The sequence below is a fragment of the Rhineura floridana genome, chromosome 3 (genome assembly GCF_030035675.1).
Source record: "Rhineura floridana isolate rRhiFlo1 chromosome 3, rRhiFlo1.hap2, whole genome shotgun sequence".
In the NCBI taxonomy this organism is placed as follows: Eukaryota; Metazoa; Chordata; class Lepidosauria; order Squamata; family Rhineuridae; genus Rhineura; species Rhineura floridana.
In genome coordinates this window covers 125,346,423-125,373,899 of record NC_084482.1, presented here as the reverse complement: position 1 = coordinate 125,373,899, position 27,477 = coordinate 125,346,423, and the positions used below count along the sequence as shown (strand labels likewise).

Genomic DNA, 27,477 nt, shown 5'->3' with positions numbered 1-27,477 from the left:
TTTGGTTTAGGCTTTATTTCTTTTTGAAAGAAGCCTGGACTGGAATCTATAATCAAAATCTCCAAAATATCTATACAAAGACTTATCTTACAAAATGTACAGCAGTTTTGCCAAAAATGAGCAACAGTACAAATTAAGCAGATACAGCAGTGTCAAATCACATTAACACTTCTTCAACTGCTCCACAGGACAGATGTGGCTTTTAGACTACACAAACTTCTGAATACAACACATACATTTACACTATATACAAAAATATATAAAGATGCAGCACCCCCTTTTTATCTAGTTATGGTTCTTCCAACATGAAGCTGTGATGCTTTCTGTTTTATGATCCACAAAGAGAAGCATTAAACACTGGAAGGAAAGGAAAACCTGAAAGGGAAGCCATAACTAAAACAACTGCAGTGCCTTCAAGGCCATAAGGTTTTTAACAGTCAGTTTGGAAAAAAGGGTAAAATGTTCTGTGCCTTTTCTGCTTCTAAAATGGATGGAGCTTATTCCATTTCAGTGAATCGGGCAAACATAGCTTTCCGTACTGCATCTTTATAAGAGTCTGCTGTGGAGACACCATAAGAACTATTTTTTACTCCTAACCCAGCTCCCCTCATTCGCACTTGAGCCTGCAAAGAAACACAGATATTTTAGCAGCAATACAAACATTACCACTACTATACTATAGTTGCATTTTGCCCATTTCCAGTTTCTTTGTGGGGAAACCCATTATTTAAGCTCACTTTTTAGCCAAGTGAATACGACTTCTCTTTTCAATACTCTTCAGGTAAGATATATTCCCCAACTCAGGGGTCACCAACCTTTTTGGGTCAGTGGGCGCATCTGGAAAGTGCCATGAGTGCTAGTCATAAAATGGCTGCCATAGGGTGTGCAGCATAACACAAAATGGCTGCCACATCCAAAAGAGCAGAAAGAGATAGGGCTACAAAATGATGTGGGCAGGTCAAATCAATGGGAACAGAAAGGGATTTTTTTGCACTTCTCCGTTCAGATGGGAGAGTGGGTGTCAAATAAATAAAATGTGGGTATGTTTAAGGTGGCATGTTTAGTGTATAAGAGATAAGGAAGCGCAAAGAATAAGGAGTAAGGAAGAGCAAATCATCTCGTGCATTGTGAATTTTTGGTATTTACTGAGACCAGGCATCATAGGAGGTACTGGCATAAATGCTAGTGCCTGTGGCCACCACCACCTCGGCAACCCCTTCCCTAACTAATGTTCTGAATATTTGTTTCTTTACAAAAGTATTTAGAATTATAAGGTGATCTCCAACATTAGTCATGCTTGGTTTAGACCCGCTAAAATCAATGGACTTAAATAATTTTTCAGTCGTCTTTAAAGCATCTACTCTGGGTATGACTAAACTGGGTATCAACCCACCCCACTGTTCATATTACTATCCAGATGCTGTGGGAACAAGTGAAATGCATGATCCATCAGACCTTGTTTCCACATGCTCTGTAGCTCAAATTCTCATGCACTGCTTATCAATCATATGGGACAATAAAGTTTACAATCACCCATAGCATCTTGTATTGTGTTAGTGAACATAATTATACATGGGCTGCTTCTAGGAGGAAGAGCTGGATATAAATTTTATAAATAATAAATGAACAACAGATTATGAAAACTATCAAATGATAGCAGCAGCTTCCAAACTATAACCCTACCAGTTGCTTCCACCTAGAACATAGCAAATCCTTTCTGTTTGATCAGCAGAAGTTTTTTTTAGATTGAATTATAATATTTAGAAGGATAAAATGCACTCCATGTGTCAATAGACAACTCATCCATGCTTACCTCAATGGGGGCTGTGATGCCTTGGCATTTCCTTCCTAATCCTGAACCTTCCCTCCACCCCATGGCTTGAAGCATTTTGTTGCCAATATTGCTATGGTCAATACCATCTTTTGTGGGCTGTTCATAATTCCTACAGAAAAATAGCATATAGTTAAGCTAAGGAAAATCTAGGGTATTTTGTTTTAACTGTAAAATTGGAGAATATTTCAAATACATACACAGTGCCTGCATCAAACACTTTTTTCCGCTTTGGCTCTGGTGGCTCTGGTATGCCATACTTCTCACGTCTTTCAGCTGCTCTGTCTCTGTATTTCATCTGAAATTAATCAATTTCATCAATTCATGAACTCACTGTCAACCCCAGCACATACAATTCCTTCTGCCTCTAGGTAGCAAAACAGAGGTATTAATATAGATAGGCTAGAGGGGAATAAATTCAAGTGCAACAGTTGAACAGTGTAGCACAGCAAGCAAACTGATCTCACTACTCTACTACTACTGGAGTCAATTGTTTTCAGAACTAAGAATTGTTGCCTTTTTTTTTCAGTGCAAAAAGTGGGCACAGTAGGAAGTTCTGAATCAGACTACCAGTTAATTTATAAAATATATGCATGGCACTCATTCAATAGCTTTTGGCTGCATAACTAGCTTATTTTTAATCTATATCCCCCCCTCCCCCCAAAAATCCCATACTAGTAAGCAAGATATATTCCCTTATCTTCTATTTGTCCCTGAAAACTGGGTTCTAAATGTCAGGTGTGGGTAAGACACACTTTCCTTGAGCTCATTTCCACTACTGCAAGCTTCAGTTCATGGGGTTGTAGCCAACTAATTCCTACTCAAAGCAGACCTACTGAAATGAACAGACTTAAGTTAGTCATATCAAAACATTTCCATAGGTTTACTCTGAGTAGGACTAACATTGCAACAGAATTGCAACAGAATCTTGTGGGATTCAATTATTTGGATGTGTGTGTGCATCTCTAAATGTATTGTGTTATACCACTAACCTCTCTCTCACGCATTTCCAAGGCTTCAAGTTCTTGCTCCGACAGTCTCGATCTCCTGTAGATGTCCATGTTTTGCTTTATAGGAAAAAATATTCGAACTTGAACAATCAAGACTGATACAGAAAGCTAACAGCTTTTGTATCTTTTCTGATTAATAGTACTTTACAGTTTATTTCTAGAAAGCAATATCCACCTCATTTCCAGATATATTTTTAGAAGCAGTGAAACACTGAGTAAGAAGCCCAATGTTACTCGCTATTTTATCTACGTAAAATGACAAAAAAAGTCTCTCCCACCACCCTAGACCATCCACCTTCTACTATTTTTTTTCAGTAAAGGGAGGGAGGCAGGTAAAGTAGTATCAGAGCCTGCTTTACTTCACTACCCCCCCCAACCCCCTCCAGGGCCATTCTACCACAAACTTCGCTGTAGAAAGAATCCTAATGCTATTTTATACATTTATGTTGCTTATTGTGGTTTGTTTAAATTGTGGTTTAATGAAGGAGAAGTTCCATCAGTTCATACAACACTAGCTATTTGACATAAATGTAAGAACAAACTCTTCAGGGCTGTCACCATTTACATCTTTATTCTGTAAGTTTATATCCCATACAGGCAGGTGGTATGCTTGGCAATTTGTATGGATTAAATCTTATCCAGAAATTGTCAACTTTTTGAACCAACGGCCATATTTATTTCAGTATTTCCAAATTCGAGCAGCAGCTTTGGGTTTACTGAGAATATATGGCCCTCTAAGGCGAAAAACTGAAAGCCTAATATCCAGTAAGCCATGCAAAAATCTAACAGGAGATATATATTTTCTTCTAACAAGCTAAAAAAAGGTGAGAAAAGCATTTGTAATGAACTGGACTAAAGATTTGCAACTTGAGCTAGAAACTGAAAAAATGGAAGTGGATATGGAACATCCCTCAAAGGCTGATCTCTACAAATTTAAAAGTGAACCATTTTAAAATGCGATACCAATGGTATCTTACCCCCTACAGAATCTTCAAGATATGCCAAACCGTAATAGATAAATGTTGGTGGCACTCTAGTAATATAGCACACTGCACATTTTTTGGAACTGTTCAAAACTACAGGTGTACTGGACTACCATTCTAAAACATATTGATGAAATAACAGGTTATTAATCACCACATAGCTCTTACAAAACATTCTTAAATTACCTAAAACATATAGCCTTGGATACAGACTTAGAAATGGTTATGACCCTGTTAATACTAGCAAAAACTGAGATAGCAAACCTGTTGTCTTGGAACTGGTTTAACAGAATATAAGACACTATCAATTTGATTTAACTTAAATACTATTTAAGAGAAAAAATGGTCATGCAAACAAATTAATATAAAATTTGACATTTTTCATATTGATGGGGAATCAAAATCATCAGAACAAATACCTTTATAATTTATTTTCTTTAGTGAATGTAATGTATCTATTTCATTCGATGTATTTATATTTTCTTTGTACCTGCTTTTTTTGGATGTATTTCAATTTTATTTCAATAAAAACTATAATTATTTATTAATTAATGATATTTATTAGTCGCTTTTCCCCCAAAATGAAACTCAAAGTGACTTACAAAAAAAAGTATCTCAAAAACATATACAGAATAAAGATAACAGTACAAAAGCATACCAAGCAAAACTCAATACAATAAATAGAATACGATAAAAATTGCAACACACAATACAACTCAAATATAGATTTTCTGCTACCCCCCTCCTGTCTCCAAAACCTACTAATTCAGCCATCGTAGCCAAGAACCCCCCCCCCCGGTTTAGGCTACAGGAAGCCCCACTTCAGGTGTTTGGTGGCAGAAGCCACGTTGGAAACAAACAGGATGCTACTGCGTGCCAAGTGGCGGGTCTCCGGGGATGCAGGAAAGCCATGGGGCAACCCAGCGGACAGCCTCCACCTGTGTGGTCCCAGAGGTGCGGCTTCAGGTGGGAGCTCTTGATGTATAATTTAAATGTAATTTAACATTACTTGGAAGGGGAGATATAAATAACTGTAAATAAGGCAACAAGAGTAATTCTTATTGACATGAACTACGGAGAAGGGAAAATCTCCATTTGTTCTAAACCCTTCTAACCAATTTTCCAGAACCAAAAGAACAAGTTCATTTTCTGCTCTTTGGGCCACTACTATAAAATTTTAGTAACTTGAAAAAGTAGGCTACCTTATGTAAGTCAGAGAGCTGCTGGTGCCTGATTAGAGCGTCTTTATTTGGAAACTGTCTTCTACATAACAAACAGGCCATTTTTTTCCAGTCGGTTAATTTTTCTTCCTCGTTCTCCAGCCTTTCCAAGAAATCTTCTTCATTATCACTGTCTCCACTATAAGCAGCCACCAATCCTCGCTAGAAAAAAAAGTAATGTCAAAATTTTATAGTAAATACATTGCTATGAAGTGACAGTGGTGAGCAGATGATAAATAGGAGACAGATATAAGAAAACTTAAAGATCATTGCTATTACACTGCCTAACATGCTTGACAAAGAGGCAGCCTATTAACCAGTAGACTGTATTTGATATTCTGAATACTGGACAAGATTAGCACTATATCTACTTGGGTAGAACCATAACTCAACTCTCAAATGTTGGTGTACTTTACGGATGGGAAACCTTCAGACGGACTCCGGGCCAATCATGGCCCCCCAAGGGGTCCAGTTTGGGCCATGAGGCCATTTTCCCTAAACCACGCCCCCACCAGCTGATGTCACTAGTGACATCAGTGGATGGGTGGGAGGACAGGTTTTTATCCTGCCTTGACTGCACCATCTTGTTTCCAGCAGGGAACAAGGTCGCGCAGCCAAGGCAGCAAGAATTAATCCTCGGTAATCAGTTGAGCTGGGATTAAAGCCCAGTGCAAAAGAGCCATTTGAAGCAGCACACAAGAGGCAGACTAATTCAAAGAAGCGTTTGCAAAGGCTTTAAGGTAGCTCCTACGCTTCTGTTTACTCCAACAGGAGCGTGGAGGCTTCTTAAAAGACCTTTCCAAGTCTCCCCCATTAAGGTCACAACATCAGGGACTTGAAGGGGGAGAGGAACTTGGAAAAATCTTTACAAATCTCCTCCACTCCCCCTTGAAGTCCCAGATGTTGGGAACTTAACAGGGGAACAAGGGAGACTTGGAAACCCTTTCCCTTTTCTCCCTTTGGGCATTGGAAGCAGGAAGAGAAGGAAGCCAATGGTGTTTCCAAGCACCTGCTGCTGTTGTGCAAAAGTGCCACAACAGCAGCAAGCACTGGCTTCCATCTTTCCCTTCCACCAGCGGCGATGGCAGGAGATGGGGAGACAGAAGAAAAAAAACCTTCTCTCTCTCCTTCATCACCCCCACCCCTCTGGAAGGGAAAGTAGGCAGCCAGCAGGGTTCCCAAGCACCTGCTCCTTTGTGCAGTGCCAGAAAGAGCTTTTCTTGCACAGCAGCAGCGGACACTTGGAAACCCTGCAAGGGCAGAGCCACCTATCAGATCATGTGATGTCATGATGATGCCATGGTTGATTGTTGGGTTGGCCTGCGAGGTCAATCCTGAAAAGAATCTGGCCTATGGGGCCAAAAAGATTTCCCACACTGGTGTACTTCCCTTTTGAGAGATGGAATGAATGCCCTTAATAGGAGTTCCAGTAAAGATCAACAAAGCTTCTTCAGGATGGCAGAAAAATGTCACTTTTTTTGCGCCTTCAGAGAATAAAAAGGTCCTCAAAATACTCCTTCCCATTTTCAGTGTTTGTATGCCTAGGGCATACAAACGATATAATAAATTGACCAATGGACACTTAACAGTCACTCAGACACACACACAATTCATTTGGAAAAAACAGAAATGACATTCAAACACAACAACTCAGAAAGGAATTCAGACACAACAAATCAAAAACAGTAGGGAAAGATTTGGAATTCTAAAGGATATAAGCTAGCCAGACTGAAGAGCAAGGCAAAAACATTACTGCTCAAACCAGGCAGGAAAACCAACTTGACATTCCATGGGAGGGGCTAAGGTGAGAGTCCTTTGGAGTGTTAATTCTTTCCTACATCAAGCATCAGAAGAGGTAGACAATACCCACTTGAGGTGTTCCTGGTGCCCAATGGAATAAAAACAACAACACTCCTTTCCATTTTCAATATTTGTATGCCCCCAAAGTTGTAGATTATTGTACAAGCCACATTAAGCTGTGTGGAGGTTTAAATTACAAGTCACAAGAACCTCGTTAATTAACTTGCTTAGCTGAACTTGGACTTGACTGCTAAAGAAATTTAGGCCGATTCAGAAAAAGAACAAACATTCTTGCTTCACAAGCATTAGACAAAACTTATTTCTGAATGTTAATTTTCAACAAGCATGTTACAAAAAACCATGAAGAGCACTAATGTCTGTACAGGTTTGTATACACTCACTTTCAGTGGGTTATCATCATCACTACCACCATTCTTTATCACTTCTGTTATTATCTGCTGTCTCTCTGACAAGGTGCCCTAGAAAAAGGAAGAACTCATGAGCCCAAAGCCTGTGCACAATAGCTTTTTTTGCATATCAAATCCTACCTACCAACCAACCTTTACCTTTTTCTCAAACAGAGCAAAACCAGCATCTGCTGCTGCAGATTCTCGTCTTTCTTCTTCCCTTGCATTCAGAGGCTGGAAGCTATTCTTGAAGTTCTCCTTCTGTTTGTTAAGGCTCTTAGCCCAACGTTCCATGTCTTTAGCAATCTGAATAGGAAAACAGAGCCATAATTCAGGCTGCATCCATAAAACAAATCAAATTTAACATCTGCATATAATACCGTATTTTTTCTTCCACCTATTTCAGGTTATTCACATGCAACTTAATTATGTCAAATGAGATCAACTATAGTGTGAAAACTCCTGTATTTGGAACTCTTTGCCTAGCCAACTTAGTATACACACTATAACCCCTAGGTCCGGTAATGATTTGAGCGTACAAGGACCCCAGTTATGTTGTAAACATATAGCCACATCCTTTTATTTCAAACATGCAAGCTTTCATCTTATCAACTGAAGCTGTCATTTTGCTTGTCACCTGCTGAGCTGTTTTACTCTTGGGTTTCTCTTTCTTCTCTTTCCCTTCTTTGGTGGAAGATGCATTAGTTTGCTGGTATGTACCCTCTGCTGCAGGCATGTAGGTCTCTTTCTCACCATCCCAGTAAAGATACTGTTGTGTAATTGCATTATAGTAGTACTGAAGGAAAAAAAATCAGGTTTCCTTATCCTTTCATATTTATTTTATAGATTTATAAGTTGCCTTTCAAAAAACAAATGTTCCATATGCAAATCACATGTAGAAAAGGCTAGAGCTACTTTCAAACTAAGAACAAAACTGAGTTAAGAGAGTTTGACAAGCAAGTAACTTGAGAGCTATATGGGTTCAACGTTATTACTGGCCAGAGAAACTCACTATGCAGCTTCACAGTTTTTGTGGAGTACTGTCATTTGTACAAACATCATCTTAAATAATGCCAGAAGCTGATGTACAATCAGATACCAAAGACCTGCTAATTAAATGGCTACATGGCAGCCTCTGAACAGCATAAGGATTTGTGCATATGTCCATATTGCAAATGAATACCAAATTGGACCATTGGTCCATTCTGCTGACAGGAACTGTCCAAAGCTTGGGGAGAGGGGTTTTGCAGATACTGTGAACTGGACTCCCCCAGTTGCTAATCCAGTACTGAATAGCAGACTGCTTCCAGAAGGAGGTTTGCAAGATGCAGTACAGTTTATGGCCCCAAGTTATTTTTAGTTGATGAAGAGGAGGTGGGAGCATGGTTTACCTGTGAGTTTGGATCATAATAGAGCCCTGTCACGGGATCATAATAGAAACCGGATGATTCATCATACTGGTATGTAGAAGTGTCTGGAACAGCTGTAAATTGAAAGGCTGTGAGTTAAATCCATCATAACTGTAAAGACAATAGAGCAGCAGTTGTCTGACCTACTCCACCATACTTGGGGAGAGGTAACAAGTCTTGATCAACCCTGGGTCTATGACACATAGCACCTGAGGATAAAGCAGGCATCACTTGGAATTCTGCTCATATAGTGTAATACTGGTAAATCATTCTCTGCTTCACTCCCTTCCATAACCTCACAGATTAAAAGCACGACCACCCTACCCACAAGGGTACTTTCTTCCTAAAAATGAGTATTGTCAATATGTATGAGGGTAAACAAACAAACAAAAGATATACATTCTCATCTATAAATTAAGAATAAAGTTTTGTTACCGTATTTGGTGCCAGGGACCACACCAGTTGGAGATGTTGATGGCACTTGCGCACTAGTGCCTGGCTGTGCTACTTGTGTCTGTGGAAAGCAAAACCCCATAAAAAAAAAAGACAAGGATTAAAAAGTTACTGAAAATATTCAAGAACCTATAAATATTTTGCAATATAATCATGTATGAGAATATACAATCATGTATATTACATAAAACATGAACACCTTACATTGAGCCTTCCTCAACCCGAATCTAGCCCACTATGTCCACAACATCTGGAAAGCCCCAGGATGCAAAAGCTGTCTGATCTGAACCTACTAATTATCTTGCATGCAGTCATTCCAATACTTCTTAATGGATTGGTTCACATATGCAAACACTATTCAGTCACTAGATGCCTCGGAAACGTCAATACTTTTCAGCCTAATGTATTATATGGGATTGTTGTTATTATATAGGCAAATATAATAACTAAAAAATTAAAGAGTTCTAGCAAAATAAAAAAACAAACCAATAAAAACATTTTCAAATTATTCTACTAATATACTAAACTCAGCGCTAAGCCAAACTCTCTCTCCAATAGAAGATATACTGTATTTACCGGAGGATCGGGTGAGTTGGTCTGCTGATTATATAACTGAGGACTCTGGGAAACAACAGCTGCTGTAGTAGCAGTTGTAACTGGAGCACCTGCCAACACACAGTTGTTAGAAGTTCTACAAAGCAATCTGAAAAACTACAATACCTCTTTATTATTCCAACTACAACATTTGGATTTTCTAGATGGTTTGAATACATAAACCCATTGTTTAGCACTTCCCCCCTGGAGAAAAAATAGATCTACTCTTAAAAAGTTCTTGATTATATGCCAATCTACCACATGTAGAGACCAACAATTAAACTGGGTATCTTGTGCATGGTCTAGTCTGCAACGATTAGGAGAACTGGTTTAGTTACTGTTAGCGATGGCTTCAAAGCCGCACATGGCACAATAACAAATTTACACAAGACCCAGTCAGGGTGAGTCTATTCCACAGATTTTGCATAGGAACATAAGTAAGTAGAATTTTACCTCAGATACAAAGAGAAAACTGTTACCTGATATTGTAGTTGTATCTGTGTCCAAAGCTCCCGCTTGGTTCTGGTAAAACTGCTGATAATCCTGTGAACACTATGCAAAGAATTAAGACAAAGTTATCCTTGTGTGGTACTTAACAAAAATGTATGTAGGTTCTTAAGTTAACGGAGGTCACTCTGAAGGGTTGGGGAGTCTTCTGAATATTGTGCAGGAAAGAGCCCTGTCCAATTTTGGGCATATCTCCACTCCCCGGAAAGCTCCCTGCACCCCATCTCACATTGTTCGGAAGACATTCTAATAATCTGGAGAGGCTTTTGTGGGGGGAGGGCAGATGGCCACAGAGATGGGGAAAGAACCGTCTTTCTATGAACTTTTTGCGGCTTGGATCTTAAGGTAGTATTAGTCATACCTACCTGAGTGTACTGGGTGTAGCCATCCTGTCCTAATTGGAGGTAATTGAATTCAACAGCACCACCCTCTCCACTCTGAGGCTATAAAATTAAAGGAGATGGTGAAAACTCCAAGACTGTTCACATGACTAATGAAACTGTTGTTAACAGCCCTGCTTTCCACTAGCAATCTATTTTAGAGAAAGATCCCGTACCTGGGTGGATGACCACTGGGCTGCAGCAATGGCTGTACTAGCAACAGAGAAAGCACTGACACGATTACCATCTGGAAGAAGCAAATCCCTAAAAACAAGAACAACTCATAAGAACACTTCAGAGGCAATCCAGTATCCTAAAAAGCATCAAAGTACAATTTCACTGTAATTAAAACCAAACTTTGGTGCGTCATCTGTGAGTCAAAAATGCCAGTGTCTCTCTCTCTTCTCCCTCTTTTCTGGAGATAAGCAATTGACACAGCTAGAAATAGGACACTGGTTCCATTCATAAGGCTTAATGTTCAAGAATGACCACTGTGAAACAAGGCATCAACACAAATTTCCAATTCTATGCAGTTGGGAGATTTTATTTTTAAAAAAATATTTGGAGAAGATTTGACCGATATTTTGAACATGAAAAAGCAGCAATGACTTACTTTCTGGCACTCTTTGCAAAATCCACACCAATTGTTTTGCCATCTATTTTAAGAGGTGGCTGAAGACTCTGCAAAATCTGCAATAGCTGGGAAGCATCCTAAAAAGAAAATAGTTATTGGTATTGGACAAAGTTCAATTGAAAAACTAAATTATTACTGAGAAGGGCACTGAGCTGGGAAGTTTTTTTTAACACAAACACAATCATGCGGTGTACACACCTTTAGACAAGATGATGTTGTTCTTTTGCATAAAGGGTATTTATAGCCTGATATGCCATCGACTGGTAAGACGAGTGAACTCTGTATCCTTCTCACCACATTTAAAAAGATGTCTGTTGGGACCTTAAGCTCATTAATGTCTTGCCATCTATTTATTTATGTAAGCCATGTATGTGGTACTTCAACAACTTTTGCAGCAGCATCTTGTTGAATTCCACTACCTCTCCAAGGCAAGAGAAGGTGCAACTGCACATCTCACTGAACTGGAATACTACCAGGAAATAGGACCTTTATTTTTTTAGTGACCATACACTAAATCCAGTGAAATAAAATACGTCCTCACCATTGCTGAAGACAACTGTACAAAAGCAAAGCCTCTATTCTGCTGGGTCTGTTTGTCTTTAATAAGTCGGATATTATTTACTGCCAGTGAAGCATATGGTGACAGCGCCGTCATGATCGATTCCACTACTGTGTGAGGGGCTATGTTTCTGAGAATAAGAGCTAGGGGAACAAAAAACCCAAGTTGTTACAAGATGTTTTATGTATGGCCCTATAACAAAGTATAGGCGCACACAAAATCCATGATACACCTTAAGTAAAAGAAACCTCAGGTATTAATTTGCATTTTGTAAAAAAAGATGTTAAATATGTTAACGTAACCTAGCAATGTATGTGTTACCAATATAGTACTGTAATAATATGAGATGTAGTTTTAAGTATGACTATGTTACAACCGTTCTAGTAAACACATGAAACTAGAGAGGAAGCCTTGGCTCTACGTGCTAAGGATAGAAAACAGAAAGAACTCCAATGAAGACAATGTTTACAGAAAATGGCATGGTTGCAGAGGAGCCGACATGAATGAGTGAGGTTCATAAAAACCTGGGTTTGTTGCCTACAAGAAGGGAACGGGGGGGAAAGGAGAGGTACTGGATGAAGGAAAATCCCAGATAAAATAGTCTCTAAGTGCCAAAATGTTTTATTATGCCCAACATTGTTTCAGATTAGAAAATTCCATCATCGGGGCAACTTATTACTAACAATCTGCAAAAAGAAAGGTCTGCAGCAAAGCATTTTAACTTTGGAGAAGGGACATAGCTCAATGGCAGTGTCTGCCCTTCATGCGGAAGGTTGCAAGTTCAATCCCCAATTGGCATCTCCAGGTAGGGCTAGGAGAGAACCTTATCTGAAAACCTGGAGAGCCGCTGCCATTCAATGTAGACAAATACTGAACAAGATGGACCCAAAGTGACTCAGTATGAGGCAGTTTCCTATGACACTTTGAGAACATGCCCTTGATGGAGGAGGAGCTACTGAAGAGGAAAAAGAGTGATTGGGGGGGGGGAGATCAGAGTAATGCATGCTCCTGGGGGGATAGTAGAGACAAACATCTGTTGCTGAAAAATGCTAGAGAGCAAAGGGGGGAGGGAGTGGAGTAAAAAAGCCCTGCAATACCTCTGAGGGCTAGATTTCAGTCTGCAACTGTCATTAGCTAGAACAATCTCATACTTTCCATAAATCCCTGAGTATTAAGTATCCTTCAGCAGGTTGGATTTTCATCCTGAGGCTTCCTCTTGTGAAGTGAAAATAAGAATACTGAAACAAATCTATGGGACTTTTTAAAACAGGAAGCAGACATATTCTTGGAACACACACTTTGGCCAACCAATCCGACACTGTTATAGAAGATTTGAGACTTTACTTACTATCACAGTAGTAGTCCACAGATTGAACAGCCTCTGGTCCTCCAGGTGGTACCTCCTGTTCTGAATCTTCATTGCAAAACGGGAAAATAAATTTAATCAACACAGTAGACTCAACTTATTACATCAAGAGACCGCTATATCAGAATAAGAATGACATGCACTATTTATAATTATGAAAGAAAAGTTTCCATTTAGTATAACTTACTCAAATAGAACTTACCAAATTTATCTGCTCCACAACGGAAGCATTTTAGTCGCCTCCTGAAGTTGTAAAGGCAGCACTAACAAACAAACAAACCCATTACATTTTTAGATCATATACCTGATCAAGCTTGCCGTAGCACATATCTAAACCAATTACTTTCAAGTAAAACAGTTATGACATGAAATCATTCTCTCTAGTCTTCAGGCATGTCCCTCAACAAACTTTACCCTGTGCATACAAGTAGATAATTTATGCAAGTAGCTTTCTTGGAGAATAGCTGCCTGTGCTAGCTGCAAGGAAGACTAAGTTGTGGATAGGCTAGATTGTTTTAGAGAGGCTATTAAGATCCGCAGTATAACCTCAAAGGAGCATATTCTTAGCAATGCCCTACTTGCTGATAATCACAATGAAGTTTTGCCTTGTGTTTCTTTCTTTTTTTTTTGTATTTGTATCCTGCTTTCTTTCAACAGTGTCTAGTAATGTTTCTTTTTTTTGTATTTGTATCCTGCTTTCTTTCAACATGGAACCCGGAACAGCATGCACGTGGTTCCAATAAAGTCACCAATCCAGGCACTGACCAGACCTGCTTAGCTTCAGCAAGGCATGACCTCATGTGTTTTCAGACTAAGCATTCCTCGCAAAACAATACACTTCTTGCTGTTTGTAAATAAAATATAAGGCTTTCCAGAAAACAAGCATATTTTGTTGAAGTATATCTGTATCATTTGTTTTTACTAAACTTTAAATCCATGTAATATTCACTTCCATGGGTATGGCCAACTATAACTCAAGTAGTTAAATAGCAACTAGGGGAGATGTACCTTTGCAAAACCATTGTCTTACCTTGTTACAAAGCCAGTCTTCAAATTTAGGCCTGGGGTTACTGTAGTGCATTGCAATTTGTTTCCCTTGAATCAACAGTTTTTTCTGCAAAAAAAGCACATTTAGTTATTCCTGTATCACAGCACACGTGTCCATTTTCCCATGGCAGAGCACACTTCGGAGGATTCAGTGCTCATGAATTAAATGGACAACATATGGGGAGGACGTAGAGAACCAACCACCGCCTCCTACACTCTGCCCATCCAATCCTGCAGGAGGACATGGGCAGTGAGAAAATGGGATGTGCAGTAAAAGTAAAAAGAATCAGGGAATGTTGATCAAGCTGCCAAAACTAAGCGCTGACATGGAACCATGAAATGTCTCAAAGGAGACCGAGTCCTAATGGCATAGCAACACGTTGCTTTTTAAAATATTGACAAGTGACTGCTTCACTTCTTCCCCAACTCCAAACACCCTAGAATTTTGAAACTTCAAAACATATGGACTTTCAGTTGCTTTCTTCATGATGTTCCTCTTGAAAGTACAGTAACTCCTCCCAAGAGGACCCTGGTTACACTTCTTGGAGGCTGAATAAAAGGTCATGAACTGAACATATGTTCAGTAGATTCTTTTTTGACACACTGGTAGATTCACATGAAAGCTTGCATAAGAAATTTATGTTCTTCAGATAGTAGCTTTCTACAAATAACTAGAATGCCACTGAAGTTTCACCAATAGGGTAACAGTTCATTTGCTTTCAGTGTCTCTTCAAAGTTAGCATGATGTTATAAAGAATTAGCTGCTTAACCCTACACGAAGAAGCCAAGTTTCTCAACATAAAACTTTATTGATTCCTACATAAGCAGACTCTAATATACCCCCTTTATTTCTGCAAGTCTTTAACAGCTCTTCAGAGAGATGCACCTTTAAGTATGTCCAGGGATGTATATTGAGGTAGCATGGGTCAAACCTAATTTTTTAGGTGAAATACTACTTTATATTTAAGGCATTTAAAAACTTAAGGATCTGACAGATCTAGCGAGAGGACTTCCACCTTTTATTGCTAGAATAGGCAAATGAGGGGGAGGTTCAAGGGCCCAGAAAAACTGGGATATGCACACAGAAGTTGCTGGCATATTTACAATGTATCATGTTAACAGCAACAGGGCCACTAGGGAGACTTGACTACTTTTCCCTAATACTAGAGGATGTGTGGTTATTTTGGAGTGAATTTGTAATTGATTCAATAAAATGAATACTGATATAGCTTTGTATATATTAAAAATTGTGCATAGTTTACCAGTAAGTCCAGTTAAAGTTAATTCAGACACCCATCTATGTGCCACCATTGCATGCTATGGATATTATAAAGGCCCGTTAATGCATGCAAGGATTAGCTACTCTTTCAGCTTAATTGCTGTGGTGGTTGCCCATGATATGAAGTCCACAGAAAGTCTCAGTGTTCTATTTCCAGCTACTGGATTTTAGAAGTGGCAAAATTCAGCACAAGATTCTTTTTTCAATCTTGTTTTTAAGCAACGATCATCGTATTTTTACTGTTTAGGTGTTTAATATCGCCATCAGCTGCATGAGTCTAGCTTTACAGCAATTCAGTAGCAGAGTAGTTTTGCTATGAAAGACTGTAAGATAAATAAACCAGAGGCATATTGATACACTTGAAATACACAGGTATTTCATTATTATTTTAGATTGCCCATTTTTGTTGATTGTATTAGTCATATTCCACAAGCATTATGTAATACTTAATTGCCTTTCAAAAGTTTAATTTCATCTGTTAAGTATTAACAAAAAGGCATGTCATGTCTGCTACTATGAAGTTACAGCTGTAGTTTCATAGACTGCCTTTTCACAGCTAGTGCTAACATATAAAGCATACATCCAGAACTAATCAGAAAAGTCCATCTGGTTGGACACTTAACAAGATGTTACTATAGAAATAACGTTTAAATACCAAATCAATCAGGTAAAATGCTAAGTTATCACTATCAGAAATTAAGCTAATTTTCTAATAGGCAGCATGGCAAAATCTACTGGTGCTAACACTATGCAAACTCATTTCAAAAATTTTAATATATACAAAGCTTTTAATCTTTACAAAGTCACGGTTCTGGAACAAACCACTCCTTCAGCTTTTTATTTATTCCTTTTTAAAAACTGTACAGACTTGTTCCATTTTCAGGAATAATCTAGACTTTGTGAGTGAAGCAACCTGATTGGCTTCCATCCAGCTGGTAGCATCTTGAAAGTGATAAAACTCCACGAAGGCGAAACCACGGCTTACACCTAGAGACAGCATTCAGATATAGACGGGATATTTGTGTTAGTCAGTTCCTTTAAAACAGGTGAATCTCTCTCCAACTGCTTCATTACTTCATGACAAAGCAGTTTTATAAATGCGACGTCAACTCTGAATTTGCTTCTTGTTTTGCCATGGCAAGGAAACCAAGCTGCCTTAACCGGCTACATGCCACCTGAATGGGATCCATGTTTTAAAGATAACCATGCAATGGACTACTAAAGTTTTAAAAAATTAACAGTAGGTGTTACTTACCATATCTTTTAATATATAAAAATCTGAAGGCTTCTTCCACTATCTATAGCCTTTCAAAAGGCCAAATTCCTTACCCATGGCAAACCTTTCATTTTGATTGTACTTGCAGGTGTGGGGGAAATGTTTTAGGCCTGGGGAAGAGGAAGGTAGTGCCAAAAAATAGGTCAACGCTCTCACCTGTCTTTCTCTTCATCAGCCTCACATCTGCAGGCCGAGGGCCTTCGCAGGATTCAATGATCTCTCGAATCTGTATGCAGTTTAATAAAATACCATTAATATTCAAAAAAATGGAAATGGACCACCTTCAAGTCTATTCCGACTAAAAGCTGGGAAAAATTAAATAAGGGAAAAAAGCAACTGATGCCAATGCTTACTCTGTATTCACTTTTAATACAGTAAACCACAGCAAGTCAGACTAGTTTCAAAATGCAAAACATCCATCTTACGCTTATTTGAGAACTGTTACGTTTAAAACAGCTGAAGAGTGCTTTAAAAACCCAAGATTTCCCACCAAAACAAGAGCTGGGAAGAGAGCCAGACATATTATGTGGCAGCTGAAATTTAAAGGTGCTGATCTAGCCACATTCATTTTCACACTGTTGCATCTAGATGCCCAAAACATTAAGCCCCAACCATTCCCATTGATATTACTTCCAAAAGAGTATCCAGAGCACTCTTACTAATTACAGATAGTATGGCATTTTTGCATCCTAAGAGATGCATAAAAAGATGCTGTTTCGAACAAGCAATAGAATTCGTTCAGATTTGTTGATATTCATGACACACTATAGAACCCCAATATACTAGCTATTACTACAGCATTTTCACACATATACAACTGCTACATAAGAGATAAAAGTGCTATACATTTAAGAAACAACAGTATGAAAGTGAAAAAAGTGATAGACACATAATTCAAGTGTTTTATTCTTTGATTCACCATCTTTATGGTTCAGGACACCACTATCTTCTGAAACACCTCTTCCATTACGATCATACCGAGACTTAGATTTTGTTTTGAAGCCCTTCTCCAGGTCCTCCCTCTGAGTGAGACAGAGTGGTGACCATGAAGAGGGCCTTTTCAGTTGTGGCTCCGTTTGTGGAATGCTCTCCCCAATGAGGTCCGTCTGGTGCCTTCATTGACATCTTTTCAGCACCAGGTGAAGATGTGTCTTCTTTTCCCTGAGGCTTTTGATAGACTAAGATGATTTTTGGGGGGGGGGGGTACTAACTAGTGCACTGCCGAAGCTTCCTGTGGCTTATGGGGGTGGTTTTGTTCTGTTCTGTTTCCAATGTTACTTGGAAAAGTCTTTGATAATGGATTCATTTAGAGCACTCTCCTTCAACCTTGGGTCCTCAGATGTTGTCAGACTACAATTCCCATCAGCTCCAGCCAGTTTAGCCAATGGCCAAGGATGATGGGAATTGCAGTCCAACAACATATGGGGATCCAAGGTTAAACAACAATGATTTACAGTCTGTATCATTCAGACCAACTATATTCAAAAGACAAACTCTTTAAACTACCCAAAGTGTTTTTTAAAGAATGAATAGTACAAAACACATGAAATGCACTGTCAATTTATAGGACATTCTTACAAAAAGATTTTCACTCTTTTTTTGCCTGGGGGGGGATTGTAGTTGCCAATTTCTCTTCCCTTGGCAATGAATACAATCGCAGATCAGCTTTCAGAAAGTTGCAGCTGTGGAAGGGAGATTGGCAACTATTCCTTACAACAAGATCTCTGGATCAACGCCACAGAGACTGAAGTCAATATTCAGGATCACTAAACATTTACTTGAGAAGAACAAAGTTAAGAAAATCACTAATAAATAATCAAGTGCCTTTCAAGACTGTATATATATGCTGTTTAAAAAATATACGAATACAATCCAAATATTCTAAAATCAATGCACTGTATCCAATGCAGTATCAGTAGAGTTCTCCCAGCACACCAGAAATTGTTTCCTCTCCTCCCCCGACAAGCTCCCAAAATCTTCTCTGGAACATTCCTCAATAGCTGATTTTGAGAGTACATGGGCAGTTGTAGGAAAGAGAACAGTTCTCTTCTGCTAACCTAAGTCTCTAGTTAGATAGTGTCCAGCAGAAAAATGTTACTTACATCATAGTCTGTCACAGTGATAGGGAGCCCACGCAACATGATGGTCTTGCTTTCTTTCTCATCATTAATGTCATTTCGATAGTCATGCTCTCCATAGTCTCCATCAGAATGATAACCATCTTCTGATTTATCACTATTACGCCGCTCACGTTCACGCTCCCTCTGCCAAATGAGCATGTAGTTTAGCAAAGTAACTCTATAGCATTTTATCCATTAATAAACCAAATAGGATTTTTCCCATCAACATTAAAACCATCCTAACTATTTCTCAGCTAGCATTTTTGTTTCATGGAAAATCCTTGTTGAAAGATGAGATAAAGATTACTTTCTACAGTCAGTTGGAAGGTATCCAACAAAAATCTTCACTATCAGAGCTCTATAGAAGAAGAAGAGGTAGAAAGCATACAATTGATTAATATATTAATTAAATTTATTTTCTGCCTTTCCTCCCAGAAGGAGCCCAGGACAGCAACAGCAGAATGGAAATACATTCATTATAGCAGGGATAAGAAACCCATAGCTCTCCAGAAGTTGTTGTTCTCCAACCACCATCAGTCCCAGCCAGTATGGACAATGGGCAGGGATGATGGAAAATATAGACCAACAATATCTGGAGGGTCACTGGTTCCCCATGGCTACATTACAGTAACCAAGATTTAATTTTCAGACGTAATTCAAACCTTTCCAAGTACATATTGTTATTAATTAGATTTATATCCCACCCTTTCTCCCAGTAGGAGCCCTAAATAGACATCTCACTCACCTCAGGGCTGTCATAATCTCTACCATCATAATCTCTGCCATCATAATCCCGATAATCATCGTATCTGTCATTTCTGCGCTCCTCACTAGATCTTTTATAGTCAGAATCCCGTCGACGACTTCTGGAGTCCCGCTCATCACGATCATCCCTATCTATGATAGAGCCATATCTTCCACTCCTTTCGGTTCTACTCACACTGCACAAAGAGTATGGAAAGTTACAACAGCTTCAAGGATGCAATGTTCATACATGAAAATCTAAACATGACCAGGAGGGTTAAGCAAGACAAACAAAAACCCCAGCAGCCTCAACCACACTGTAGTATAATTGCTATCTTTCAGAATATGTTACTACATTTTGTATGTGACTCTTCTCTTTCACATAGGCCTATCCACATCATGTGTTGACATAAGGTGGCTGAGGAAAATTTCAGGTCATAATGGTGAAACTTTGACTAAGAAACATTATTAAGCTTCTGTGACTTATGTACGGAATACATATACATTTTGTGTGCCCTTTATCTGGTGGAGACTGTTGACAAATTTTTATTTGCAAGGAAAGTGAAAGGAGTTTTCAGTGGCTGACACTATGGGAAGGCTGTACATTAATTACAACACTTTTTTGGAAGTATGATTTTTTAAAAAACAAATCTTGGGATTTGGTTATGTTTTACATTGAACACATCCAAGTTTCCTTCAGGACTTTTATAGGCATTTAAAGTGAAGAGGAACATCGCAGAAATTCTAAGAGGCAGTGCACAGTAAAATGCACACGCTACTGACATTTGGAGAGAGAAACTGTGATAAGTGTTTATATGCTAACACTGGAAGCCTCTGAACCAATATGGACCAGCTGGAGAGCTTGAATTTAAAGGATGGCATAGATGTAGTGGGCATAAGGAAAGCCAGTGAAATTAAAAGAACCAATGGGACAATGCTATATATGAATACTATACTCTACAGCAAGGACAGGAAAGGGTATACTAGAGGTGGTGTCGTTTGGTAGGTTAAAGACAAGAGTTGAACAAGCGAAAAATCCCAAAAGGGGCAGATTCTTCCAAAGAATTACTCTAAGTGGCAATACCAGACCACAAGAGTAATTTAATACTAGAGTTTTATTATCCCTCCCCCTTTACCAAAAAGGTCTGGATGATAAAGAAATTGAGAACGGAATCAAGGAAGCACCAATGATTACTAGCCACCAATGGCTATGTTCTACCTCACAGGTGAGGAAAGTACTCTGAGGTCCTGCTAAACCATAGGCATCTGGTTGGTTACTGTGAGAACAGGATGTTGCAGTAGATGAGCCTTTGGCCTGCTCCAGCAGGGCTTGTTCTATATGCATGATAATTCTATCTAATTATTATTTCCACCAATCTTCTTAGAATGTTTATTTAACAGATTTATAAACAGCTTAATGTCCAGAGGCCATTAAGTGGTAAACAAGGTAAGAATAGGACAAGACACAAAAGCCTATGTTAAACTAATCAGGCATTAATTTCTCAAGTTCCCACCGCCCATCAGATACATTTTTGAAGGAACGATGCTACATTGGCCACTTCCCAGTCCTCAGGTATGGGATCTTAGGAGCAAATTAGATATTTCTGTCAGACCAGCAATTTCATATTTGAGTTATTTAAGAACTCTTGGGTGGCTGTTATGCAGACCTGGGGATTTGTCTGTTTTTAATTTGTCAATAAGCTCATATCTTGTCATCACAATTTGCCTCAGTTCCTCTGCCTAAAGTTCGTTGTGGCATGGGGATCTGCCCTACATCTTCTGGCGTGAAGACAGATGCAAAGAACTCATTCAGCTTCTCTGCAATCTTCTTTTCCTCCTTTAAGCACAGCACATCTTTGACTCCCTTGACATCCAAAGATCCAACTTCTTCCCTACCTTGGCTTCAGCTACTAATGTATGTTGGTCTTTACATTTTTAGGAGCATGCTCCTTGCATTCCTTTATTATCCGATTACATTTCTTTTTGCCAAAGTTTGTGTTCCTTTTTGCTGTCCTCATTTGGACAAGATTTCCATTTTTTGAAGGAAGTCTTCTTACATATAATATCTTTTTTTACTCCGCTTGATAACCACTTTGCCATTCTCTTGACCCTGATCTGCAGTATACATTCTAGACAAGATTGTCTTGTGGCTTTGAACAGCCCACAAGCATTTTAGAGAGCTCTGACCCTCTTGGCTTTTCCTTTCACCTTCCTTTTTACCAATCTCCTCATTTTGGAGGAGTTTCCTCTTCTGAAGTCAAGTTTAACTGTTGGATTTTCTTGGCAACTGTCCACTTATTTGATAGCATTATGGTTACTGTTCCCAAACGGTTCAATGACATTTACATCTCATACCTGGGCACCACTTAAGATGTTTAAGTTCAGAGTCATTGCACCTGTTCTTTTCCAGGACCAATTCTTCTAGGGCACCATCATTTAGGGTAAGCAGAATTTTTACTTCTTTGTTGTGACTGGAATATGCATATATCCAGTCTATGTGACAGTAATTGAAGTCACCCATTACTATAGCATTTCCCTCTTTTGTATGCTTCGATTTCATTCTCCATCTCAAGATAATCCTGGGCATTTTGCTCAGGACACCACAGTATAACCCCAGTCTTAAGTTACTCTTGGGACTCAGTATTACCATCCAAAACAATTGTGTGGAAGAGTGGCCCTTTTACGATTACTAGCTTGCTGGACTCTATGTCCTTTGTCTTTGATCTACAGAGCATCAAGAACAACAAGTCTTGCTGAAGTAGAACCAGCACGGCTTCTGCAAGAGTAGGTCCTGTCTAACTAACCTTTTAAAAGAATATCAGTAAACACATGGATGGGGTGATCCAACAGACACCAAGTACCTGAACTTTCCAAAAGCGTTAAAGTATAAGATCAGTAACAGATTAAAAACAAAAAAACAGATAGTAGAAACAAATAGACAATTCTTACAGTGGAAGGATGCAAGAAGGGGAGTCCCCAAGGATAAATATTGGGATCTGTGCTTTTTAAGTTTTTCATAAATGACCTGGAGCTAAGGGTGAACAGCGAGTGGACATGTTTGCTGATGACACCAAATTATTCAGGGTGCCAAGAACAAAAAGGGATTGCAAGGAAAGGATTGCAAGGGATTGCTCCACACTGGGTGAATGGGCATTAAAATGACAAATGCAATTCAACTGAAGTGTAAAGTGATGCACATTGAGGGAATCTTTTCTCCTAATTTCACATATACATGTATAGGGACTGAACTGGTAATGACTGACTAGAGAAGAGACCGTGGGGTTACAATGAAATGCTTTATGAAAACATTGCCAAAAGTGTGGAGTAGCTTTGGAAACTGATTTCCATATTAAGGATCCTTAGGAAAGAAAAATAAAATGACCAGTATCATAATATCATTATACAAGTATTTTGTGTGACCATTCATGGAACACTGTGCACAGCTCTAGCTGCCATACCTCATAAAGGTATTATAGAGATGGTAAAAGGCAACAAAAATTATAATGGGATTGAAACAACTCCCTAATGAGGAAAGGTTACAACATTTGGGATTTTAGTTTAGAAAAAGGAGAAAGGGAGAAGTATATAAAATTATGCATGTCATGGAGAAAGTGGATGGAGAAAAGCATTTCTCCCTTTCTCATATTACTAGAATTAGGGATCACTCAATGAAGCTGAATGTCAGAAGATTCAGGCCACGCAATAGGAAGTTCTTCACCCAGTCAAAATATAAAGCTAACTACCACAAGATCTAATAATAGCCTCCAACTTGGATCGCTTTAAAGAAGTTTAGACAAATTCATGCCTCTGGAGGCATCAATGCTTATTGGCAGCAATGACGACGTTCTACCTCCACTGTCAGAGGAAATATGCTTCTGAATATCAGTTGCTGCAGAGTGGGGAGAATATTACAGCATTCAGGTACTGGCTTGTGGTGTTCCCACAAACATCTAGTTAGCCGCTGTGAGAACAGGATGCTGGACAGGTTTTGGACTGTTCCAACAAGACTCTTCTTGCATACTTTTGCAGGCTCCCTCTGTGTAGAGAACAAGCTTTCTGCTTCAGAAGTTGTATTCCAAAATAGCAGAGAAAGGAGCTGTCTGATTTGGGGTGGGATTATAAAATGTGACCATGCAGCCCTCTTCACCAGGCTTGGCCCCTTCATGCAATTAAGGGGGCTTGGTACACCAGTGAGCTAAGGGCAATCAAACAAGCTGGACAACGGTTAGAGCGCAAGTGACCACAGGCATGCTGTGAGGCTGATCGGGCACGAGTAAAAAAACACCATAACCATGCCTACTATGTGGCAGTGAGGGCGGCGAAGAAGGCCCACTTCTCTGCCTCCATCGCATCCTCAAGTAGCCGTCCAGTGGAGCTTTTCCATATTGTCAGGAGTCTGTTGACATCAACTCCAGGAAATGGAGCTTTAGACCCTTCAGAGGCCCACTGTGAATTGTTTGCAACGCACTTTGAGGGTAAAGTTGCTCGCCTATGTAGCAGTCTTGATGTCCCCTCCACATCTACTGTAGTTCCCAATGAGGTGTCCAGTGCAATGTCTGCTGCAACTTCTTGGGAACGGTTTCAGTTGATGCGGCCTGATGATGTAGACAAGGTGCTTGTGATGATGCGGCCAGCAATGTGTCCTCTTGACCCTTGCCCTTCTTGGCTTATTAAAGCTTGCCGAGGAGGTTTGACCGAGTGGATCCAGGGTGTGGTCAATGCATCAATGCAGGAGGGAGTGGTTCCAGCCACCTTGAAAGAGGTGGGGATTCAACCACTCCTGAAAATGCCCACCCTGGATCCATTGGTTTGTGACAACTACCAACCGGTTGCAAATACCCACTTCTTAAGGAAAGTGATTGAGAGGGTTGTGGCGCAGCAATTGCAAGTACTCTTGGATGAAACTGATTATTTTGACGAATCCCAGTCTAGGGTCAGGCCTGGTTATGGGACTGAGTCGGCCTTGGTTACCTTGATGGATGACATTTATAGGGAAAAGGGCAGGGCGAGTGCGACCCTGTTATTCTTACTTGATCTCTCAGCGGCTTATGATGCCATTGACCATTGTATCCTTCTGAGCCAACTTGGTGAGATGGGTATTGGAGGCACTATTTTACAGTGGTTCTGATCCTATCTCCAAGGTCGCTCTCAAATAGCATTGGGTGACTGTCTTTCGGCCCCTGGCAGTTGTGCTGTGGGGTGCCGCAGGTTATCATCTTGTCCCCCATGCTGTTTAACATCTATATGAAGCCCCTGGGAGCAGTCATCAGGAGATTTGGGGCAAGGTGTCAACAGTATGCTGATGATACCCAGCTCTATTTCTCCATAACATCTGAATCGGGAGAGGCCATGCAAGCCCTGGACCGGTGCCTGGACTCGGTGGTGAGCTGGATGAGGGCAATAAACTGAGTCTGAAGCCTAGCAAGATGGAGATGCTGTGGGTTGGTGGTTCCTGAGTTCGGATGATTGGTCAGTTGCCTGCTTTGGATGGGGTCGTACTCCCTCTGAAAGAGCAGGCTCGTGGTCTGTGGGTGCTCCTGGATCCATCTTTGTTGCTAGAGGCTCAGGTGATCTCTGTGGCTAGGAGTGCCCTTTACCAGCTTCGGCTGGTAAGACAGCTGCAGCCGTTTCTGCACCAGGATAGCCTGACCACTGTTGTCCACGCAGTGGTAACCTCCAGGCTGGATTACTGTAATGCGCTCTATGTGGAGCTGCCCTTAAGGTTGGTACGGAAACTGCAGCTGGTGCAAAATGTGGCAGCAAGACTGCTCACTGGGGCAGAGTGTCACCAGCATGTCACCCAGCTGCTGAAAGAATTGCATTGGCTTCCATTTGCTACCGGGCCAAGTTCAAGGTTCTAGTTCTGGTGTACAAAGCCCTATACAGCTTGAGACCAGGATACCTGAAAGACTGTCTTACCACGTATACACCCAGTCGATCACTGCACTCTGCAGGTTAGGACCTCCTGCAGATACCATCTTATCAGGAGTTCCGTTCTGCACAACATAGGAAATGGACCTTTAGTGTGGCGGCACCTCCCCTGTGGAATTCCCTCCCCTTAAATATTAGACAGGCACCATCTCTGTTATCTTTTCAGCACCTATTGAAGACTTTCCTCTTTAACAAGCCTTTTAAGTTAAGACCTATCCCAGTCTGCGTCTCTGTTGGAATTGTTAATATGTTTTTTTAAACATTTTCTTTCTAAACTATATTCTTAACCCCTTTTATTTAAGATGCTTTTAAAGCTTTTTTAAAGAATGTTTTTAAAGTTGTTTTGTTTTAATGTATTTTAAGGTCTGTTTTTATGATGTTTTAAAATGTTTTTACTGCTTTTGTTTGCCGCCCTGGGCTCCTGCTAGGAGGAAGGGCAGGATATTAATTAATTAATTAATACCTGAAGACAGCTCAAGAGATACATCACAGATTTCCATGCCAGTATTAACAGTGAATTGCTTTATCATGCTCATCAGTTTTTGTCTGCAAAATTGCAATAACCATCATGCAATACTGAAATGTCTCCTTTTACATACCGTTTGTCTGAACCCATGGCTTGCCTTCAGTTCTCAATTAAGCTGCTTCTAGTGAACCAAGATGTCTGTTTAAAGGCAAATAAATAAACAAATGCAAATACTAATCATTTTAATACCATACTGCAGAGATCTAATGCTATGAAATGCTTATAAAAACCCCTCTGGACCACCACTACAGAATGCCCTCCAACATACTCTCAACTAAAATTAATGATCAGCTCCTAACTCCTAACGCTATATCTACAGAAAACAAAATACCATAGGAAAACAGCATAGGTTAAGGAATCACTGGAACAAGTTATTTCCATGCCTATTAAAAGGCACATTCAGATGTCCACAAAAAGTCACCCTAAGGTACATATATTCTGGTGAGCAAGAATAATAAATCAATAACGGAACAGGTACACTGGTCTTGGTTAAATTTAAATTAAACCAAGAGAATCCTTTCTTCGATGGGCAGCCTATGAAAAAAGGCAAGGGGTGTCTCTTTTAAATATTGCAGAAGACTATCGTTGACAGGGCGGCGTTTAATGGCGGCTGACAGTCCGCAGAGTCGGGGGAGGGGAGGGAGAACCCAACCGTACCTGCGACGATCAACAATACCGACCACGATATTAACTATGAGGATCTCACCGCAAACACCACGAAGGAAAGGAGATGACTCTCGGGATGGAACGGGCAGGCGTTCAAAAGACTCCCGACTAAGGCTCAAGGCTGCTTTCCACCAAAGAATTTACGGGGATCCTCCCTCTTCAGAAAATGGACGGTTGAACCTCCAAACCGCCGCGCCTAACTCCCCCTCCCTCCTCTAGGACGTCTCTCTATACTGACTCTCTGTAGGAGACCACAGCAGCTGCAACTAGAAGTAAAAGTCTATTAGTAGCCTAAAAATCTATTATTACGATATTACCAAAGGTCAGACCAAGACTCTTCGACTTTTCTGTACTGAACAGCCGTCGCCGCGTCGGATGCCTCAGATTCTGTACTTACCAGGGAGAGGAAACGAGTGAAGGGCCGTCTTTGCCACCGCAGCAGCTAAAACAGCTGCCACCGCAGCTTCTGTCAAACACCACAAAATGGCGCTTAAGGAGAGGTCGCCGTCTTCTACCCACAATACCCCGCACTCCGCCTCTTGGAAGCTTCTAGCAAGCGACGTGCTCGAGAGTCGTCCTTTGACTTCGCGAGGCTTGTTGGGTAGTGTAGTGTGTTTGACTTGAGCGCTACTTTCTTTTGTTGCGTTTCGCAAAGGAGGGCGGCGGGGGCGACGAGATTATACTGAAAACATTCGCGATGGGGCATCAGGATTATGACCCTGGGCTGATCTGCTC

The 27,477-nt window shown here is 40.1% G+C and overlaps 1 protein-coding gene across 2 annotated transcripts; it reads right to left on the bottom strand.

Moving 5' to 3' along the window:
* Nucleotides 1–27,276, bottom strand: RBM5 (RNA binding motif protein 5). Of its 2 annotated transcripts, none has more exons than XM_061617792.1 (25): nt 27,140–27,276; nt 26,150–26,214; nt 19,621–19,816; nt 18,858–19,019; nt 16,912–16,981; nt 16,393–16,466; nt 14,184–14,267; nt 13,356–13,416; nt 13,136–13,201; nt 11,770–11,930; nt 11,208–11,305; nt 10,771–10,858; nt 10,580–10,657; nt 10,187–10,259; nt 9,690–9,778; nt 9,096–9,174; nt 8,643–8,734; nt 7,889–8,047; nt 7,411–7,557; nt 7,246–7,323; nt 5,027–5,206; nt 2,824–2,898; nt 2,032–2,129; nt 1,814–1,943; nt 1–623 (listed from the first exon to the last, which is right to left on the bottom strand). In XM_061617792.1, exons 2-25 carry the CDS (start codon nt 26,164–26,166, stop codon nt 498–500), a joined length of 2,481 nt encoding a protein of 826 aa, XP_061473776.1. In that variant the 5' UTR covers nt 26,167–26,214; nt 27,140–27,276; the 3' UTR covers nt 1–497. The 2 variants fall into 2 exon arrangements, with proteins under 2 accessions (XP_061473776.1, XP_061473777.1); XM_061617793.1 differs by lacking the exon at nt 27,140–27,276 and adding an exon at nt 27,060–27,080.
* Between the last annotated feature and the right edge of the window lie 201 nt (nt 27,277–27,477).

Excerpts from the sequence above, each read along its gene's own strand:
- RBM5 (XM_061617792.1), bottom strand. Across the intron at positions 11,931-13,135 it reads TGTGGACTACTACTGTGATA|CTCTTATTCTCAGAAACATA; the intron begins GTAAGTAAAGTC and ends TTGTTCCCCTAG. Across the intron at positions 624-1,813 it reads GCATCACAGCCCCCATTGAG|GCTCAAGTGCGAATGAGGGG; the intron begins GTAAGCATGGAT and ends GTTTCTTTGCAG.